This window comes from Microtus pennsylvanicus, chromosome 5 (assembly GCF_037038515.1).
Source record: "Microtus pennsylvanicus isolate mMicPen1 chromosome 5, mMicPen1.hap1, whole genome shotgun sequence".
Taxonomy (NCBI): Eukaryota; Metazoa; Chordata; class Mammalia; order Rodentia; family Cricetidae; genus Microtus; species Microtus pennsylvanicus.
Window position 1 is genome coordinate 91,007,601 of NC_134583.1, and position 20,400 is coordinate 91,028,000.

The window sequence follows — 20,400 nt, forward strand, 5'->3', positions numbered from 1 at the left end:
CCCCCCACTCCCCACAAACAAGACACCCATATATCCTCACACCGGGGCTCTGCGGACACTAGAGCACGCTGTCCAGCATGTGGGCATGTCACTCAGCCCCAGGGCGGCTGCGCCAGCCCTCTGGGTCTGTTCCAAGTTGGAACCTCTCACGTGAGGCCCAATGTGTCATTTTCAAACAGAAGGAATCTAGCTCCCTCGCAGCAGGGAGGAAGAGCAGGGTGTGTGGCTGGGTGGGTGGGTGGGCGCGTGGGCATGTTCATGGGGGGAGGGCATGTGTGCAAAGGAAGCAGGCATGTGAATAACAGGGCATGTGTGTTGGGACATGGTGCACAGGAGTTGGGGGCTTTCCGGTCGGGGGCTTTCCGGTTGGGTGGGGGAAGAAGCCTAGGAAACAGAGTGTGCCTTTGTGAGGGTGTGTGTGTGTGTGTGCCGCCGGTCTGTGTGCAGTGGGTGTGGGTGTTTGTCTCCCTGTATCCGCCTTCTCTCTCCTCCTGGACTTTTAGCCTTCCAGGGCTCTCCTTCCTCATGTCCTGCCTCCTCTGTCTCAAGGCTCAAAGTGGATGCCCTTGTGGACAAGGGGGGCACACTCCAGGACTTAGTCCAACCCCAGATGCTGCCTGAGGCTTCCCTCCTGCTCCCCCTCCCTTTCTTTTCTCCCTTCCCTCCCTCCCTCTCGTTCCCTTCCTCCCTCCCCCCCAAGGCTGGCGTGCCAGGGGGTGGGACATGCCAATCACTGGCTGTGCCTCTCCCGCTGCCAGCACAGGGCGCAGCTCCCCCCGGGAGCCAGGTGTTTGGGTCCCAGGAGACGCTGCAGGCCCCCGGAGAAGCAGTGAAGCTGAGGACCCCACAGACCCCTCTCCGGTCCCCTGGTGAGTACATTTGGAAAGGTTTGGGAGGGGCTGTGTTGAGCTGGGTGCAGAAGCAGCAGGGTCCTCTGGGACAGGTCAGGGACAAGGATGAGATGGAAATGGGGGTGGACTCTGGAAAGGGGAGGTGGCCAGGGAGGGGTCTAGAGGCCAAGAGGTCTCTGTAGCCGTGGGCATTGGCTGCTCCAAACACCCTGCCTGCTGGTTTTCAGTGGATTCTTCTGATGTTTTTCTGGGCTTCAGTTGGCAGAAGAGATGGAGACCCTCATAGCAAACTCAAACCAGAGTTCAGAAGAGATTCGATGGCCATGTAGTTAGCAGATTGCCTAGCACCCTAAAGCAGAAAGGGAAAGGCAGGAGACAGCCCTTGCCACCAGCACCCCGCTGAAGGATGACCCGTGTACATACTTTTGGGGACACCTCCTTCTCTCCTCCTTTAGGGCACCCTGAATCCCACCTCCCCCATCCACCTTCAGCCCCCCAAGATGGACTGAATGAGACTGCTGGCCAGATGGACAAGCTGGATGCCAAGGTGGGTGTTTGGCCAGAAGCCAGCAGGAGACCAGGCAAAGAGCCCCATTGCTTTTTGGAGACAAATAAGCACATGGGTAGCCACATCATCCAGAGGATATGGCCCTGGCGTGTAGGGGACCCAGAGAGCCCTCCCTGGGTTTTTAGTATCTTTGGCTTGCGGAAGGTAGGCTGCAGTCAGTGCAAGGGTCTCAGGCAATACAAGGATACTAATGCACACATGTGTGTCCTCAGACTCCAGGAAGGATGAGTTGAAGCCAGGGGCTTTGATTCTTACAGTTGCCACCTCCAAGACGGGTGTCTGGAGAGAGAGCAGTTGGACCATGAAGACCTGGACACCTTAGGGGTTCTTAGTGCCAGTGGAAAGGGCTTCACTTCTTCCTACAGTGCACATCTATCTGCAGCTCCACCCCATTAGCCCAGTGTCCCCTGTCTCACTGGCTGGAAGAATTCAGGCAGTCTCCAGCAGCTGATCAGTCTCTTGTCCCAGGGTTACCAGCCGCTCCATGAGCTGTATAAGGAAAGGGCGCTACCCCCAGACTTTAACTACTAGGTAAACCATGACAGCTGCTGGGATATGCAAGAGGAGATGATGGAACAGGGCTACAGAAGGTATCATTCTGGCTGGGCTGCTGGCTGCTGGGCTGCTGGCTGTGACTTTGGTGGATCTTGAAGAGCAATGGGGAGCCCTGAGTGTCCAGAAAGGTCTAGGCAGAGCTGTCCTAATGTACACTCGAGAGAATGAGGCTGAAAAGGGAGAGCAGATATGTTTGTGGCCATAGAAGGGAGACATAGTAGTCCCGTTCATACTTGAACCCCATTCCTCTTCACCCTCAGCACATTGCTGTGCTACCATCTCTGTGAGCAGGAAGATAGGATAGAATAGGGAAGGGAAGGACATAGTGAGCTTTGGGAGGCAAGAGCTTGGGCTCCCAAGCAGGCAGGCAGGGAAGAGGTGGGTGAATCGAGCTGAGTTTCTGCTCACTGTGATGCCATGGTGATGCCTAGGAGAATGGGGGAGGGAAAGAGGAAGAAAGGAAAAGGGGGAGTGCCAGGAGTGAGGCTCTGGAGACGTACAGGGAGGAGGATGAGGGGGCCCAGCATTGCTAATGCCACACTTGGCAGCGCAAAGTCTAGGTTGCAGCCCGCTCACAGGTAGGCTCTTCCCAGCCTGCTCAAAGATGGTCAGGTAGTCAAGGTCCATCACCAGTGAGCAAATTTGGCCATATCTCTAGGAAGGATGCTCCTCTTTCAGATCAGCGGTGTGTTTAGGAAGCATTTAACTGATGGCCACTGACCTCCCAGTGGTGGCTTGAGCCTAAAAAGACCGAGATTAATTCCACTTGTTTACTTCCTTGTTTCCAAGGCCAGGGGGTCAGGGGTGGAAGTTTTGTGAACCTTTAATGAATCAAGAGCCACTTGAAGAGAAAAGTTAACTGGAGGGGAGTCACCCAGAAAGGCTGGCTTCTAGGCTGTGGTCCCTGACGAAGGGAGTAGTCAAAAGCCTGGACCAGAACCTCCTTCTTACTGCATATGTGAGACCCCAAGTTCCCATCCCTCAGCCCTCCCTGAAGACCACCTTCTCCCTAGAGTTATCTCTGCCCCAGCCAGGTTTTCAGACAGCTTCCAGCCCCAGAATAACAAGATGGCTCCACACCTCCTTCTTAATTCTTCCCCCGCATTCTCTGTCTCCCCTTCTTACTCCTTGACCAGACTAAGGAAAGTCTCATGTTCAGGAATCCTTCTTCCCAGCCTTCCTATCCTCCCCCAGTGGCTTCTTTCCTTCGCCCTTCCTTTCACCAGCCAGATCCCCTGTCCCTAGGGATTGGTCCAGGGCACTGGCGGTCATCAGTCTGGCCTGCCTTGTGTTAGAGACTCTGACCTCATCTCTTAACTCTTGGAGCCCACATTAACACACACCACCACCACCCACATTAGCTTAAACATACACACACACACACATATGCACCACCACCACCCACATTAGCTTAAACATACACACACACACACACATATGCACCACCACCACCACCACCACCCACAATAACTTACACACACACACACACACAGCACTACCACCACCCACAATAACTTACACACACACACACACCACCACCACCACCACCACCACCACCCACAATAACTTACACACACACACACCACCACCACCACCACCACCTACATTAGCTTAAACATACACACACACACCACCACCACCACCACTACCACACACAATAACTTACACACACACACACCACCACCACCACCACCACCTACATTAGCTTAAACATACACACACACACCACCACCACCACCACTACCACACACAATAACTTACACACACACACACCACCACCACCACCATCCCACATCTATTCCTGAACCTCACTTAGCCTCTCTTCGCCTCTCGATAAAGCAGGATTTTCTTCAACCACTGCACAAATTAAGAGGCTCTCCGTTTATTTTTCTCCTATGCTCTCATGCCAGACAGTCCTTTACCCAAGAGAACAAAGGCCTGGTGGATAAGGGGGTCATAGAAGCAGAGGGGCCCCTAAACTCTGTTCCGGAGCTGGTCTTGATCCCCACAGGCTCATCCTCAACCTCCAGAGCCTGGAGTCATTAAGGAGGACCCCCCTCCATGTATACATTCATGTATTTCTTCCACAGATATTTGTTGAACAGTTACTATGTAGCAAGCCCTAAGATAAAGCAGTAAATGAAGCAAGCAGAACCCCTGCTTTGCCTCTCCATCCGTTATGACTGGATCTCCCCCTCCCCCACACCGTTATTCTTCATCACACAGATAAATGACACAGACGCAGACCAGAATCTAAAGCAAGGACTTCTTGGCTGATTCAAACTAGGGTTTGGCCAAGCCAGTGAAGATAGGTGGAGAGGCTATTGAGACTCCCCTCAACACCCCGTCAGGAACAGCTTAGAGTCGGGGCTCCCAGAGATGGATCTCAAAGACAGATGAGTGCATCACTGACAAGCTTTAAGGTCACCTCTTTTTGCAAATCGGAGATAATAGAATCTATTTTCAAGGAGTTATAACAAGCAAATTAAATTATGCATATAATGCGTAGAGCCATGTCTGGTATACTCAAGCAGCCAGTAAATATCAGTTGCTATGATAATAATAGTAATATTATTAAGGGCTCCCAACAGTCTTCATCGAGAGGCCACAGTTCCAGGCAGAAAAGTACTCTCCCCGTTTCTTAACACCTTCTTGTGTCCAAACACAAAAAGTTCCAAGATCCCGCCCCACCACCACCATCCTCTTGCCATTCAACAATGCACACACCCTTACTCACACACGCCTACTAGAAACTCAGCCCCATCCTACAAAATGTCGCTCGGGTCAGGATGGTGGCTTGCCTATGGTCAGTGAAACAAAAGATTGAAGCTAAGGGGTCTCTGCCTGACCCACCTTGCAATCCATATCACAGCTTTTTCTGTGAATATTTGTTTCTTGTTTATTTAAGAGTTATTTATTTATGCTGGGCCGTGGTGGTACACACCTTTAATCCCAGCACTCAGGAGGCAGAGGCAGGCATGCCTCTGTGAGTTTGAGACCAGCGTAATCTACAGAGTGAGTTTCAGGACAGCCAGGGCTACACGGAGAAACCCTCTCTTGGGAAAAAAGAAATGTATTTATTTTTATTTTTCGTGTATGCGTGTTTTGCCTGTATGTATGCATCCCATTCCTGCCTGGTGCCCCTGGAAGTCAGGAGAGGACATTGGATCCCCTAGCCCTAGGGCCTGGCATTACAGACTGGTCAGCCGCCATGTGCGTGCTGAAACTTGAACCCCAGTCCTCTGTAAGAACAATCAGTGCTCTTGACCACTGAATCCATCTCTCCAACCTGTCCATGAATGTTTTAACAGGATGTGCTATGTGAATGTAGCATCAAGTTCCCCTTTCAACCAGAGAGCTAACCCTGAGCCCCTAGTTCATAAAACTTCTGGAGCCGCCACTGAACCCCAGCACCCTGTCTCTCAGTCCAGGATGATCACAGTCATGGGAACCAAGCTGATTCATGACCACCATCCTCCAGTAGCCATCAACATAGTGAACTCCCCAGTCAAGAGCAGAGATGTCTCAGTGTGTAAACATGCTCATCAGGCAACCCTGAGGGCCTGAGTTCAAACCCCCAGGACCTACAGAGAAGCAAGCATCTGTAATCCTGATACTCCTGCAAGGAGATGGAAGAGAGAGACAGGAGAATCCCTGGAGTTTACAGCCCAGTTGGCCTGGCACAAGCAGTGAGAAAACAACTCATCCTACACACACACACACACACACACACACACACACACACACACACACACACTCAAGTTAAGGCTAAGGCCAGGCATGATAGTGCACACTATACTCCCAGCACTCAGAAGCCTGAAGCAGGAAAGTTGCTGTGACTTCAAGACCATCTTAGGCTAATAGTGAGACCTCAAACTAAATAACTTAAAAGCCCCTATAGGAGGTGACTCACAACCACCTGTAACTCCAGCTCCAGGGCATCAGACACCCTCTTCTGGCCCCTACCAACACCCGGACATGTAGCTTGCACTCACACAGACAGGTACACACATAAATTTAAACTTTTTAAAAAGCAAAATAAAAAGCCATCTGAAGACGTAATCTCATCGGTAGTCTGCTCATCTAGCAAGCAGAAGCGAGGTTAGTCCCTAGCGCCCATAAACTGGGTATGGTGGCACATACCTGTAATCCCAACTCTTGGGAAGGAGAGGTGTAGAAATTCAAAGTCATTTTCAGCACATAGGGAGCTCAAAGCTAACCTGGACTACATGAGACCCCGTCCTAAAAATAAATAAATGAACAAACGAACGAACGCACACACAAACAAACAAACAAACAAATAAATAAATGAAGGGTGACTGCTAGAGATCTGGCATATGAAAGGCCCTGGGTTCTAGGCAGGGCAGAAAAAAATGAAGAAGCAAAAGAAATTGATTAAGGATAATAACATAGATGTATCATTTCAACACCTGAGAGGCTAAGGTGACAAAGACCTTCCAAGGTTGCACGGTAAGGACTACAGTAGGTCACCCTGCTCTCACTGTGACAAGAAAGCAGGTTCATGACCATCACCAGGAAGAGTGGAAGGTCCAGAGGTGGTGAGAATTACTCTCTCTGCCCTTTCTCCTCAAACACTCCCAGTGGGAAGCAAACGGTAGAGGGCCACAGAGCAATTAGCCAAGTAGAACAAACACAGACCTTGAATCCAAAAAGTTAGTGTCACAATCCCAACACTACTAGCTCCTGTGGGATCATCAGAAAGCCGCTTACCCCTCTGAGCCTCTGTTCCCTCACCTTACTGCAGAGATGAGATTGTCCTGCAGATGAAGAGGAATAGCATATATCAAGCGCCTGGGATAGCCTAAGTATGGTGGCTACCAATTTGCCCATCAAAAAAGATTTGGCAGGGATTTCTAACCATCCAGGCAAGACTGCCAGCTTCCTCACCTCCAAGGATGTTTGGTTCATTTTTCTCTGGAGTCCTGTACTAAAGGTATTTGCTTTAACAAGGCATGATGGTTCATATTTATAATCCCAGCACCCAGAGGTAGAGAAGCAGATGGACCTCTGTAAGTTTGAGACTAGCCTGGTTTATAAGTAAATTCCAGGTTAGCCAAGGTTATATAGTGACATCCCGTCTCAAAAAAAAATTTTTTGGGGGGGGTTTTTTTCGAGACAGGGTTTCTCTGTGGCTTTGGAGCCTGTCCTGGAACTAGCTCTGTAGACCAGGCTGGTTTTGAACTCACAGAGATCCGCCTGCCTCTGCCTCCCGAGTGCTGGGATTAAAGGCGTGTGCCACCATCGCCCGGCTCAAAAAAAATTAAATGAAAGCATTTGCATTATTCATGGCCATCACTACAACCCTCTGAGAGGAGCTTGTGATGGCTACAGGTCACCATGTTCCCACCCAGAGTTGATGGTGCCGCAGCTCCCAGTGAAGGGACCTGAGTGAGCTTCAGCTTCACCTCTGAAACTTGGGTCCTCTCTATGCAGCATCTGGAGATGTTGCATTCAGGACCCTGAACATCTGCCAGAGATGCTAGGATGGTCCAAATCCTTCTTTGTACAAAAGAGCAGATTAAGAACCAGGGAAGATGTCAGGCAGTGGTGGTTCACGCCTTTAATCCCAGCACTCGGGAGGCAGAGGCAGGCAGATCTCTGTAAATTCAAAGCTAGCCTGGTCTACAGAGCAAGTTCTGGGATAGCCAATGCTGTTACACAGAGAAACCCTGTCTCAAAAAAAAAAAACGGGAAGAGCTGGGGGTGGGGGCTGGAGAGACAGGACTCTGTGACAAGTGGATCAGGACAGGGAATTGGGAAGAAGAGCAGGGGCCATGTACTGTGTGTCTGCTTTGGTACCCCACTCATCAGCTGTGGAGTGAGAGGCAGGAAGAGAAAGGGAAAGAATGAAAGGTTGGGAGATTGTGCCGATAACTTGTGGAGGAAGGGGTGGCACTGAGCTTCATTCCAGAACCAAGGGTCACAATGCCAAGACTTGGGCAAGTCAAGTAACACACTCACCTTGAAGCAAAATTTGAGGGAAATTAGTGCGTACAAGGTCCTGGATGGTACCCCAGTACCAATGAGAGAGCGCGCACTTCGTAACACAGAAAGATAAAGTTGCAGCTTTGTTTGTTTGTTGCTTTTGTCCACCCCCATCCCCCAGACAGGGATTCTCTGTGTAGCCCTGCCTGTCCTGGAACTCTGTAGACCAGGCTGGCTTTGAACTCAGAGATCCACCTGTCTCTGCCTCCCAAGTGCCAGAATTAAAGGGGTGTGCCACCACCATCTGGCCTTGTTTTTATTTCTTAGGGCAGTCTCGAAGTAGGTCAGGTTAACAGCAAACTTGCTATGTAAACAAGGTTGGCCTTGAACTCCACACCCTCCTGCCTCTACCTCTAGGGTACCAGGATTACAGTTGTGTGCCACCACACCCAGTCTGGAACTTTTAAAAAAATCAAATAGCAAACCAGACTTGCAAGTAACCCCCGCATTTGGAAGGCTAAGGTAAAATAGTTCTGAGTTTGAGGCTAGTCTGAGTTACACAGGACTACATAGTGAGACTTTGTCTCAATCAATCAATCAGTCAATTAATACTACAGCAGGCTAGCTCTTTTTGTAAATAAAGTTCCATGGGAACTAAGGCCAGGTTTGGAGTAAAGCTAATGAGACAGGATTGCACAAAAGTAGGGCTGGATCCTGCCTTTGATATTTTAATCATCAGATTATATTTGTATTGATTTTTTTATATTACATAAAATATTAGTTTATTTACTACCAAGTTTGGAACCATCTTTAAATTTTGTGACCAAGATACACATCACCCTCCCGCTAAGCCTGAGGAGGCCTCTGCAGGGGGGAAGGGCAGCCTCTCCGCCAGCCAGCAATTCTAGTTCCTTTACAGGTCTTTGCTCCAAAGCTCATGGAGGTGACACACGGGGAACCGTATTCAGTCTAAAAGCAAGGAGACCTGGGCAATGTCTTCTATCCCCTGTTGCTGGGCCTCAGTTACTCCATTTGTGCAATGGGTGTTAAGTGGCCCTGAGTTCAGAAAATCAAAGACAATGACTGCACAGGGCAAATTCCCAAGATAGTGGCCACCAGCCACCTCCCCAGGGAAGGCCCCAGCCTGATCCCAGCCTCTTGCCCATTACCTGACTTTAGTTTAGAAAAGGGTGTGACAAGACCAGGCAAAAAAAGATAAACCTGATGTGGTGGTAACTCATGCCTTTAATCCCAGAATTCAGGAGGCTAAGGACAGAGGCTCAATCGTGAGTTCAAGACCAGCCTGGATAGATGTAGCAAGACTCTGGCTCAGGGGCTGCACAAGGTCCTGGGTTTGAATCCTAATGCTGAAGGGGGCGAAGGTGGAAGGCATATTGGGTTTTAGTGCTTGCTTTTAAAATTCAGATCAACGGGTTAGTCTCCACTGATGTTTTGTTCTTTTGTTGTGTTTGTTAAGAGTTTCCTACATTTTTGTTTGTTTTTTTTTCTGTTTGGTCTAAGTTCTTGTAAATGAACTTTCACTTGAAAAAATGACTGGGGTCCAGTCTTGATGGTACATTTCCTGTGTGTTCTTCTGCGGGTTTTCTTGCTGTTTCACTTGGGTCTCACTCAGTTCTATTATCTGTAAACTTGTGTTCAGGTCATAGGTTCCTGCTGAGATAGAGCTCAGTTTGTACAGTGCTTACCTAGCATAGGGTTCCATCCTCTATGCCATGTAAAACTGGCTTGGCACCCTATGCCTCACACCCCAGAATTCTGGAGGTGGAGGATCAAAAGTTTAAGATCTTCCTTGGCTACACAGTGAGTTCCAAGCTAGCCCACACTGCATGAGATAAGACTATCTTAAAAAAATAAAATAAATAAAATAAAATAAATAAAATAAAATAAATAAAAGATCTTTGGCAGAGTGCTTGCTGAGCATGTATGAGGCTCCATGTTTGAGTCCTTACACCGCACACACACACACCACACACACATACACACACACCATACACATACACACACACCATACACATACATACATATACACACACACCATACACATACATACACACACACACACCATACACATACACACACACACCATACACATACATACATACACACACACCATACACACACACACCATACATATACACACACACCATACACATACACATACATACACACACACACCATACACATACACACACGCACCATACACATACATACATACACACACACCGTACACACACACACCATACATATACACACACACCATACACATACATACATGCACACACACACCATACACATACACACACACCATACACATACATACACACACACCATACACACACACACCATACACATACATACACACACACCCCATACACACACATACATACATGCACACACACACCATACACATATATACACGCACACCCCATACACACACACACCATACACATACACACACACCATACACACACACCCCATACACACACATACATACATGCACACACACCATACACATATATACACGCACACCCCATACACACACACACCATACACATACATACATGCACACACACACCACACACACACACCACACACACACACCATACACACACACACACACCATACACACACACACATCACACACACGATTAAATAAGATAATGCATGCATGTATAGAAATACTTCAGCAGTGACTGGGGTGAGCTGTCCAACAGTAACAGGTACCATTGCTATCCACCACCACTACTGCACTATCAGAGATTTAGGGCCCTGGGCTAGGGATGAAGCCCAGACCCTGTGAGAGCTGGACAAGCTAGACAGGTGATTTACCACAACATGTACCCAAACCCTCTAGATTTTTTTTTTTGAGACAAGATTTCTCACTGTAGCTCTGGCTGTCTTGGAATTCACTACATACACCTGGTCGACCTCAAATTCACAGAGACCTAACTGTCTCCTGCCTCCAGCATACACAGTACTGATGCGTTCCACCACACCCAGTCTTAGGAGAGTTTTTGGTTTTTTTTTTTTTTCTGTTGGTATTGGTGTTGGTGGGTTTTTGTTTTATTTCGTTTTGTTTTTGATTTTTCAAGACAGAATTTCTCTATGTAGCTTTGGAGCCTTAAACTTGCTCTGTAGACTAGGTTGGCCTCAGACTCACAGAGATCCACCTGCCCCTGCCTCCCAAGGACTGGAATTAAAAGCATGTGCCACCACCACCAGCCTGAGACTATTTTTAACTTAAAATACAATTACATCATATTCTCCCTTCCCTTTCTTTCCTCCAATATTTCCTGTGTACCCCCAGAATTTTCTCCCTCTCGAAATCATGGCCCTTTTTTCTATATGTATGTATGTATACCCAAATATATAAATACAACCTGCTCAGTCCATTTAATATTATTTGCATGTATATGGCTTCAGGGCTGACCCCTTGGTATTCGATAACCAATTAGGGCCTCACCCCTGGAAAAGAGAATTACTCCCAGTCCACTCCTCAGCAGAAGGAAGCCCTCATTCCCACACAAACCAAATAATGTGGACCCAGTGCTTACTTGACATCAGGAGACATTCTAAGCACTTGATGTTCAAAATCTCATTTAATCCTCTTAACAATTCCTTGAGGTATTAACTTAAAGGTCTTAGCTAATCCCTATATCTCATTTGAGGAATTTATGGTTATAGACATTACATCACTTAATAGTTAATAACAATAAATAATCATAAATAAATAAATAAGGTAATAAAAAATAAAAATAAAAAGAAATAAAATAAGATATGGTGGTGCAAGGCTTTAATCCCATTACCTGGGAGGTAAAAGTAGGATCAAAAGTTCAAAGTCATCTCCCCTCTGCTATACAAATAGGGAAGCAGGCCTCTGCTACATGAGACCCTGTCACAAATGAATGAATGAATGAATTTTAAATACTTCTTTAATTTTTGAGATATATCATTTCTCCCTTCCCTTTCCTCCCTCCAAGACTTCCCAGATATCCCTCCTTGCTCCCTTGCATATTCATGGCCTCTTTCTCTTTTTCCTTAATTGTCATTGCATGTGCGTGTGTGTCTGTATGTGTGTGTGTATGTATGTGTGTACCTAAATACAGAAGTGCCACTTGCTCAGTCAGTATAACGTTACTTTTGTGTATGTTTTCAGGGCTGACCATTTGGTACTGGACAACCAATTGGTGTGCTCTTCCTGGGAAGATGATTTCTCCTGCTCTCAGCATTCCTTAGCTGCCTGTAGATCTTTGTGTGGTGGTGAAGCCTTGTGGGCCTTCACACCCATCCTAGCATGTCTGTGGCTATTGTCCTTTTCCAGCTCGTGTTTAGACAGTCACCTTGATGAGACATTATGGTGTAGCTTCTGACATTTCTGTCTGACACCATCTCACAGCAAATTCCCTGATTCTCTAGTTTATTCAATCTTTCTGCCCCCCCCCCATCTTTAGGTACCGGAGTTGTACTGTAATGACTTTTTTTAGGATTTACCTATTTTTATTTTATAAATTTGAGTGTTTTCCTGCATGTATGTCCAGGCACCACTATGTGCAGTACCCACAGAAGCCAGAGGAGGGTGTGGGATCCTCAGAGACCGCAGTTAGAGACATTTGCAACCTGCCATGTGGATACTGGGAACTGAACCCAGTCCTGTGGAAGAACTGTAAGCACGCTTAACTGCCGAGCCCTCTCTCCAGCTCCTATGGGTGATTTTTTTCAGTAAATGGTAGAGCTTGAATTCATATCCAGACAGGCCTCACCTGCCATCCTGACACTCGGGATGGGAAGGTAAGGAGGAACTGGAGCTCAAAATAATCCTTGATTACATAGAAATTCTGAGACCCTGTCTCAAAAAAAAAACAAAACAAAACACAGCAATACCAACACCCTCTTGTTTGTTATAACTTCTCCCACAGCCTTTTAGCTAATATCAAGTGCAGTACTAAATGCAGGTGGCCTAGCTCTTTAACTGTGGTGTCACACATATTCCCTCAAGTGTAAAGTGACTCAGACACACGTGTGCACACTGACAGCCACAGACCTTATTGCTCATATTGTGGCACACTGGTCTCCTTCCCTGTGCCGAGAGCCCTACCACAACAGTTCACCGAGAGCCATGGAGATGGCCTCAGCCACACACGGGTCATACATGATCACAGGCACAACACATAAGCCTCTCTGTCACAGACCAGGTCCCCACGCAACACTGGGGTTCAGAAGGCTTTTGTTCAACATTTCTCCCTTAGGATCTTCCCAACAGTATAATCCTAAAGGCCATAGCTCTACACTAGGAAGACCCTAAACTTCTTCTGTGGACAGATGGGGACACAGAAAAGGACCCACCAAATCACACAGCAGCTAGGCCATTGCTGAGTGAGACCTTCAGCCTTCCGGCTGCCTTTGCTTTGGCTGTGGGCCTTCCCTGCCTCCTGGCCTTTCATTTTGCGCAACCTTAGTGCCTGGGCCAGACTCCAGATCCCAGAAAAGTCTGAGGGATCTTCCCGTTCCCCATGCTGCCCTCTTCTCAGCTGGGGCCCAGGAACAGAGCAGAGAGGGAGGGAAGCCTCCCACATCCCATCTGGGGCCAGACCCTCACCTAACTGGGAGCTGAGGCCATTGTCCCTGTTGCCTGCTTCGCATGCAATCCATGGAAGATTGTGCAGACATAAACACACATAACATGCATTTCCATGTACCCACTCCCATTCTGCTCCCTCTCCGGAGCCTCCTGTAGCTCAGGCTCTCCTCAACCGCACTGTGTAGCAGGGGATGACTTTAAAGCCCTGATCTCCCAAGGGTAAGGATTGCGGATGTGTGCCACCACTCCCAACCCTCTTCTCTTCCCTGGAGCCTTCTCCTTCTTTCCATCACTTTATTTAATGAAAGGATTACACTGGAGCAGCCCGTGCACAGCTGGTGGAAGATCTGGGCCCTAATCCCACTTAGTATCTTGTCACTATAGCAGAGGCTGAAGCTGCTCAGTCGCCATTGCCTCCAGCAAGAAAGGGATGACAAGGTCCTTCCTGCTAAGGATGAGCAGGACGGTTAAATAGATAACTTGATTAGGTGCTTAGCACTGTGTCTGGATGTAGCAAGCCCTTCTTAAATGAAGGCTTTAATAAGGCTGAGTGAAATACTTGGAAAATCTTGCAGGACTATATACGAAGTAATTCTCCCAATTCCTGCTGCATGAAATGTAAGAAAAACAGGGGTTAGTGGCTGGCTTAGCAGTTAGGAGCCCTGGCTGCTCTTCCAGAGGACTCAGGTTTAATTCCCTGTACCCACAAGGCAGTTCACTATGTCTATAATTCTAGTTCCAGGGGATTTGATGCCCCTCTTCTGGCCTCCCCGAGCTTACACATGGTGCGCAGACATATATGCAGACAAAATACTCATACACATAAAATAAAAATAAACGAATATTTTTACTTTTTTTTTGAAGACAGGAATTAGTAGCAATTTTCCAAGGAGAAAATGGAGGTTCAAAGTTTGAACAGTGAAGCTGGAATTGAGAACAAGGCCACCCCATGCTGCTGGCAAATTTCCCTGTGGCTGGGAAGCCATTGTTAGCCACTGTGTGTAGGTGCCAGTGCCTGAGGGTGGTGCTGCCTGGCCTGGAGCTCTGTACCCTTTGACTCTTCCACTCAGAACTGTCAGAGGTGCCCAGTGGCCCAGCCAAAGCTTGTGTCCTCTCTTTTCAGGTGATGCCCTTTCTCTGAGGAAAACTTGTGACTGGAGGAAGGGGCTGCCCCTTCATCCCACCTGGCTGAAATGAACACCTCAGCGCCCCCTGCTGTCAGCCCCAACATCACCGTCTTGGCACCAGGAAAGGGTCCCTGGCAAGTGGCCTTCATCGGGATCACCACAGGGCTCCTGTCTCTGGCTACAGTGACAGGCAACCTGCTGGTCCTCATCTCCTTCAAGGTCAACACAGAGCTCAAGACAGTCAACAACTACTTCCTGCTGAGCTTGGCCTGTGCTGACCTCATCATTGGCACCTTCTCCATGAACCTCTATACCACATACCTGCTCATGGGCCACTGGGCTCTGGGCACACTGGCTTGTGACCTCTGGCTGGCCCTGGACTATGTGGCCAGCAACGCCTCCGTCATGAATCTTCTGCTCATCAGCTTTGACCGTTACTTCTCAGTGACCCGACCCCTGAGCTACCGAGCCAAGCGCACTCCCCGCAGGGCAGCTCTGATGATTGGCCTGGCATGGTTGGTTTCCTTCGTCCTCTGGGCCCCAGCCATCCTCTTCTGGCAATACCTGGTTGGGGAGCGGACAGTGCAGGCTGGGCAGTGCTACATCCAGTTCCTCTCTCAACCCATCATCACTTTTGGCACAGCCATGGCCGCCTTCTACCTCCCCGTCACAGTCATGTGTACGCTCTACTGGCGCATCTACCGCGAGACAGAAAACCGAGCCCGGGAGCTGGCAGCCCTACAGGGCTCTGAGACCCCAGGCAAAGGTGGTGGCAGCAGCAGCAGCTCAGAGAGGTCACAGCCAGGGGCTGAGGGCTCACCGGAGTCACCTCCGGGTCGCTGCTGTCGCTGCTGCCGGACACCCAGGCTTCTGCAGGCTTACAGCTGGAAAGAGGAAGAGGAAGAGGACGAAGGCTCCATGGAGTCCCTCACATCCTCCGAGGGCGAGGAACCCGGCTCAGAAGTGGTGATCAAGATGCCCATGGTAGACCCTGAGGCACAGGCACCAACCAAGCAGCCCCCCAAAACCTCCCCGAATACAGTCAAGAGGCCCACCAAGAAAGGCCGAGACCGAGGTGGCAAGAGCCAAAAACCCCGAGGGAAGGAACAACTGGCCAAGCGAAAGACCTTCTCACTGGTCAAGGAGAAGAAGGCAGCTCGGACCCTGTGTGCCATCCTGCTGGCCTTCATCCTCACCTGGACACCATATAACATTATGGTGCTGGTGTCTACCTTCTGCAAGAACTGTGTTCCCGAGACCCTATGGGAGCTGGGCTACTGGCTGTGCTACGTCAACAGCACTATCAACCCCATGTGCTATGCACTCTGCAACAAAGCCTTCCGGGACACGTTCCGCCTGCTGTTGCTCTGCCGCTGGGACAAGCGGCGCTGGCGCAAGATCCCCAAGCGCCCTGGCTCTGTGCACCGCACCCCCTCCCGCCAATGCTAATGGCCCCCTCTCCTGCATCCTTCCACCCCAGCTCCAGGGAGAGGCCGGTGGAAAGTGTCCATAGGCTGTATCTTCAGTCCCAGGGCCCTGCTCAGGCCTTCCCTGGCTTCCCAGGCCCCTGGGTCACCTTCCTGGACAGCCCAGAGAGACTAACTAGCTTTCCAAACTTTGCTATTCCCAGACAGGGAGTGAAACCCGGGGAACTGGTTTCTCTGTTCCCTGCTGTGTGGGAATAGGCTATTCACCAGGAAGAAGGTCCAGGAGGAGGATCCGGGTTTTGGACTCTGTTTGCGTTTAGGCAGGAAGTCAGGAGCCAGCAGGGCGGGCCAGTAGTTTAACGTTGTTGTCTTCCTTGGCCCGGCAGGGGGCCCAAATTGTCATGGGAAATAGCGCCCCCTGGGTGTCTAATAGGCAGGAGCTGACACAAAGTTTGGGACTATGAGCTGGAGATTCCTCTCTCTGCACAAGCATAGCCCATCCAGGTAGGCCCTAGGCACACTCTTGGGATTGTCCAGCCTCCCTACAAATATCCCCAGGTCATCCCTACGTGAGTCACCTCCAAAGCAAATGTCCAAGTGGGGGGGGGGGGGGGCGATAATGCCAGAGGAGATTAGCTTGGCTAGACACACCAAGTCCAGAAACTGCAGCAGGACCAGATGTCAGGTGTCCTAACTGACCCACTATGTCACTTTCCGGGGTGGGGGAGATAAGGTGCCTGCTATCCAGTCCCACACCTTTCTCTTTCTCTCTCTCTCTCTCTCTCTCTCTCTCTCTCTCTCTCTCTCTCTCTCTCTCTCTCTCTGCCCCAAAGTAACCTCAGTCCCTCCCTCCTGGCTCATAGCCACCACCTGGGTGGATCTGCTCTGGGCGGATCTAGCCAGGCCTCCCGCATGCTGCCTGCCTCCAGCCTTGCCCCACACAGGCCTGGCTCAGCCAGCAGGTTCTCTTCTGTAAACTCCCCAGTCCAACCCATGCATGGCCTCCCTGCCTCCCCAATCTCCAGACTCTGCCTGGCCCCAGATGTTCTCTCCTTCCATCCTCAGCGTATGCTGAGTCTGTGAATAAAAGCCACGTAACCAGCAGGCACTACGAGGAATTCCTCCCTGTTTTGGCTCAAGGCCCTGGTCCCAAGGCCAGGACTGGATGGGGCACAGAAGGCGCAAATGCTGCACGGAGAATGTGGGCAGCAGCATTTACGGTGGATCCGGGAAGGACAGCACTGAATGGCTAGATCAACTAAGCCTGTGGGCCCCAGCACCCTGGGATCCGTGGCTCAGGTGAGCGGTGCTGCAGAAGGCAGACCTGGCCTCTGGAAACGAGGGGACTAGGTGAAGCACCCTGTGTATCCCACACATAGCTTCTCTAGGACCTTCTCATACCCAGACAGAACACAACTCCTCCAAACTCCCATTTGCAGATGGGGAAACTAAGGCCCAGAGACCCAGGAGGATTGCTTAGGATTATCTCACAAAGCAACACCCAGACTTCTAGGTAGTCCACAACCTCCTGACCCCTAGACTGTGGAGATGACAGACCTAGGACACCTCAACCAGAGCAGTCCATCAGGGTAACCCTCAGGCCACAACGTAAAACACTGTATTAGTAAGACAGGTTTCCAAAGTCTAAGGAAAATGGACCTAAAGAGATTAACTCCACATCCCTGAGCAGTGGTTATCAAAATGTAGCAGCGGCTGGGAGTCCCAAGACCAACCTTAATGTCCGTGGTTTTCTGGGAGAACATACAAAACTCTACAAAGTCACTAGAATCACTGTCATATCAAAAGAATGTCAGAAGAAAGTGCACAGAGCAGAGTCCCGGGGTGACCAGGCACAAGATGCCAATTCTCTTTCCAGGGAGTCACAGAACACTTACTCTCCTGCAGTGATGTGTGATAGCCTGCATAACACACTGCTGGTCAGGAAAGGCCCACCACAACCTTGGTGTCTGGGGTTTTTACTAGAGGCTGGGCATGGGGCGTGGCTGACTGTCCACATGGCTGACCTCAGTTAGTGTCCAGCCGCTCTAGAGGTTTAATGGTGGAATGTGGTCCAAGACCTCCACCACAAATCATATAGATTATCTGGTGCAGTCCAGCGTACAAGGATGAGCAAAGATTTTCTTCTAGGTTTGATAGTCCAATGGTTTGTCATGATTCCCAAGAGCCAGACAAGGCCTGCTGAGCTATCAGTGACCCAAACCTGGAGCACCGCTGTCACCTGGGAACTTATATAGGTAAATTCCTGGGGTGACCACAGATTTACTAAATGGAATTCTGAGCATGAAACCCAGCTATCTGTAACTAGGTGATTCTGGTACAGGCTAAAGTTTGAGGGGGGAAAACCTCTCCTAGAAGGCTGAGGTCCTAGGTGGGATTTTAAAAAAGCTCTGCAGAGGACGGAGTGGGGATTCACCCCACAGTTAGCTGCCTGGGTTCCCAGAAACTACTGAACCTTGAGAGCTAATTTGGTGATTCTAGCTGGGAAGAGATTCTCTAATATATCCTGGAGGTAAGAGAGGAAGAAGACGTCTCCTAGTCAGCCACTAGTAACCAGTGGGGTGAGAGATGCCTCAGTCAATCACACTCAGGTCACCCATAACCTGTGGAATGGAATCTTCCAACACCATGGGCAAGGACAAACCCCTACAGAGGTAGACAAGGAGAAGGTGGCCAGAAGCTGCAGGAGATACAGCAGTGTGGGGATGACCCTCAGCTATGAACCCTGTACCCCTGTACCACCAGTACAGCAGCCTCAGCTGAGACCCTGTGGAGGCTGCTTGCTTGCTACTGCTCCACTGTAGCCCTAAGTCCCCTTCAGGGGTAAGTGTGCTGCCTGTGTCAAAGGTACGGAGGTGGAAGCACTGAGGAAGGTGAACAGCATTGGAAGAAGAAACACTTTGGGGTCCGTGTAACTTGCCTCCACTGAAGACCAGGAAGGAAGGAGGGGGGCTGGCATTAGGAGTAGTAGCTCACACTGGTCCCTTGTTCCCTGTCCTGGGAACCTCACCATGGTCCTGCCACGCCCACCATCAAATAAACTTAGGCATGTCTTCAGTGTCTTCATTTCTAAAAAGGGAACAGCCCCTCGCAGGTGTCAGAGGGATGAGGCAAACTGGCAAAAAGCACTTAGTGGCTGTACCGTCAGTGACTCCACAGAAGAGACTGCCACAGTTAAAGGCCAGACTGGGTCTAGTTTCTGAGTCAGGTCCTATCCTGCACTCCCTCCTGGCTTTGGAAAATCTGGAGTCCTATACCCCAGACCAGGAAGAAGAAATCTCATATCCTAACCCGACTGGGTTTGAAGAGAGTCCAGGAGCACCTGGGCAGGAAGGGGTGTAAACTCCAGGTGGAATCTGGGTCCTGCAGGCTCTGAAGGAGTGCTGCAAACCAAGGAGCATATGAACCAGAAGGGAGAGGGCCATTGCATGGGCATCCGTCCATCCCAAACACTGCACCCACTCCTGCCCTGAGGGAGCCTCTTCACCACAGGAGCAAAGACCTTATCATAAGGAGAGAATAAGGTTGCTTTGTGAATACCACCTCTTCCACCAGTACCACTAGACTGGAGCCTGCCTTAAGGAGTGGAACAGGTTAGGTTCCCTCCTACACCCAAAGCCCCACCGCAGCTCCATCTCCACCATGACACTTTAGCGCCACCTGCTGGCAATGCAGGAAATAGGCTACCCAAGAAACCTGATATTTGCCTTGGACCAGGTTCCCCAGACAACAGACCACAACATAAAATGATACAGTACGTGATCATGGTCACCCCAGCAACTACCCCCAAACTTCAGGAGAATCCAAAGACACAGAAGGCTCACAAGGCCTTATAAACATTCAGAAACAAGACCTTCCCTTTCTAACTAGTACGCTATCATCAGTGAAGCCGTGAATACCAGATGTCTTGACATTTGCGAGTAGCTCCATCCAAGTCTCAAAAACAAACGAAAGCAACCCCTTAGCCTGAAGCCTTTGTGTTCTTCCATTTGGGTGACCTACCCCTGCAGAGCCCCCAAGGCCTGTAGAGTCCTTGGTTTCGTTCTCGGCCTAGCTCAGGTTTCATAGGGCTCAGAACTGACTCCAAATTGAAATTGCATTTGGAACCCAGGACAGCTCAACAGTCTGATTATTCCATTAAAAAGGTTCAGCTTTCCCTTTCCTCTTCCATTCCCTGTCCTCCTACCCTGGTATCCGGTATTTCTGCCTTCCTGAAACCACCACTGAACACGGCTGCTCAAGCCAGAGAGCTGGAAGTCAGCCTAGACTCTTCTGTACTCCCTGTACCCAGCCTACCTCTAAACAGTTC

General features: G+C 49.6%; 1 protein-coding gene across 2 annotated transcripts; it reads left to right on the forward strand.

Moving 5' to 3' along the window:
* The first annotated feature begins 276 nt into the window (after window positions 1-276).
* On the forward strand, window positions 277-17,181 carry Chrm1 (cholinergic receptor muscarinic 1). 2 transcript variants are annotated; one of them, XM_075973405.1, is made up of 3 exons: window positions 287-869; window positions 1,307-1,398; window positions 14,643-17,181. In XM_075973405.1, exon 3 carries the CDS (start codon window positions 14,713-14,715, stop codon window positions 16,093-16,095), a length of 1,383 nt encoding a protein of 460 aa, XP_075829520.1. In that variant the 5' UTR covers window positions 287-869; window positions 1,307-1,398; window positions 14,643-14,712; the 3' UTR covers window positions 16,096-17,181. The 2 variants fall into 2 exon arrangements, with proteins under 2 accessions (XP_075829521.1, XP_075829520.1); XM_075973406.1 differs by lacking the exon at window positions 1,307-1,398 and having other exon boundaries at window positions 277-869.
* Window positions 17,182-20,400: the final 3,219 nt, after the last annotated feature.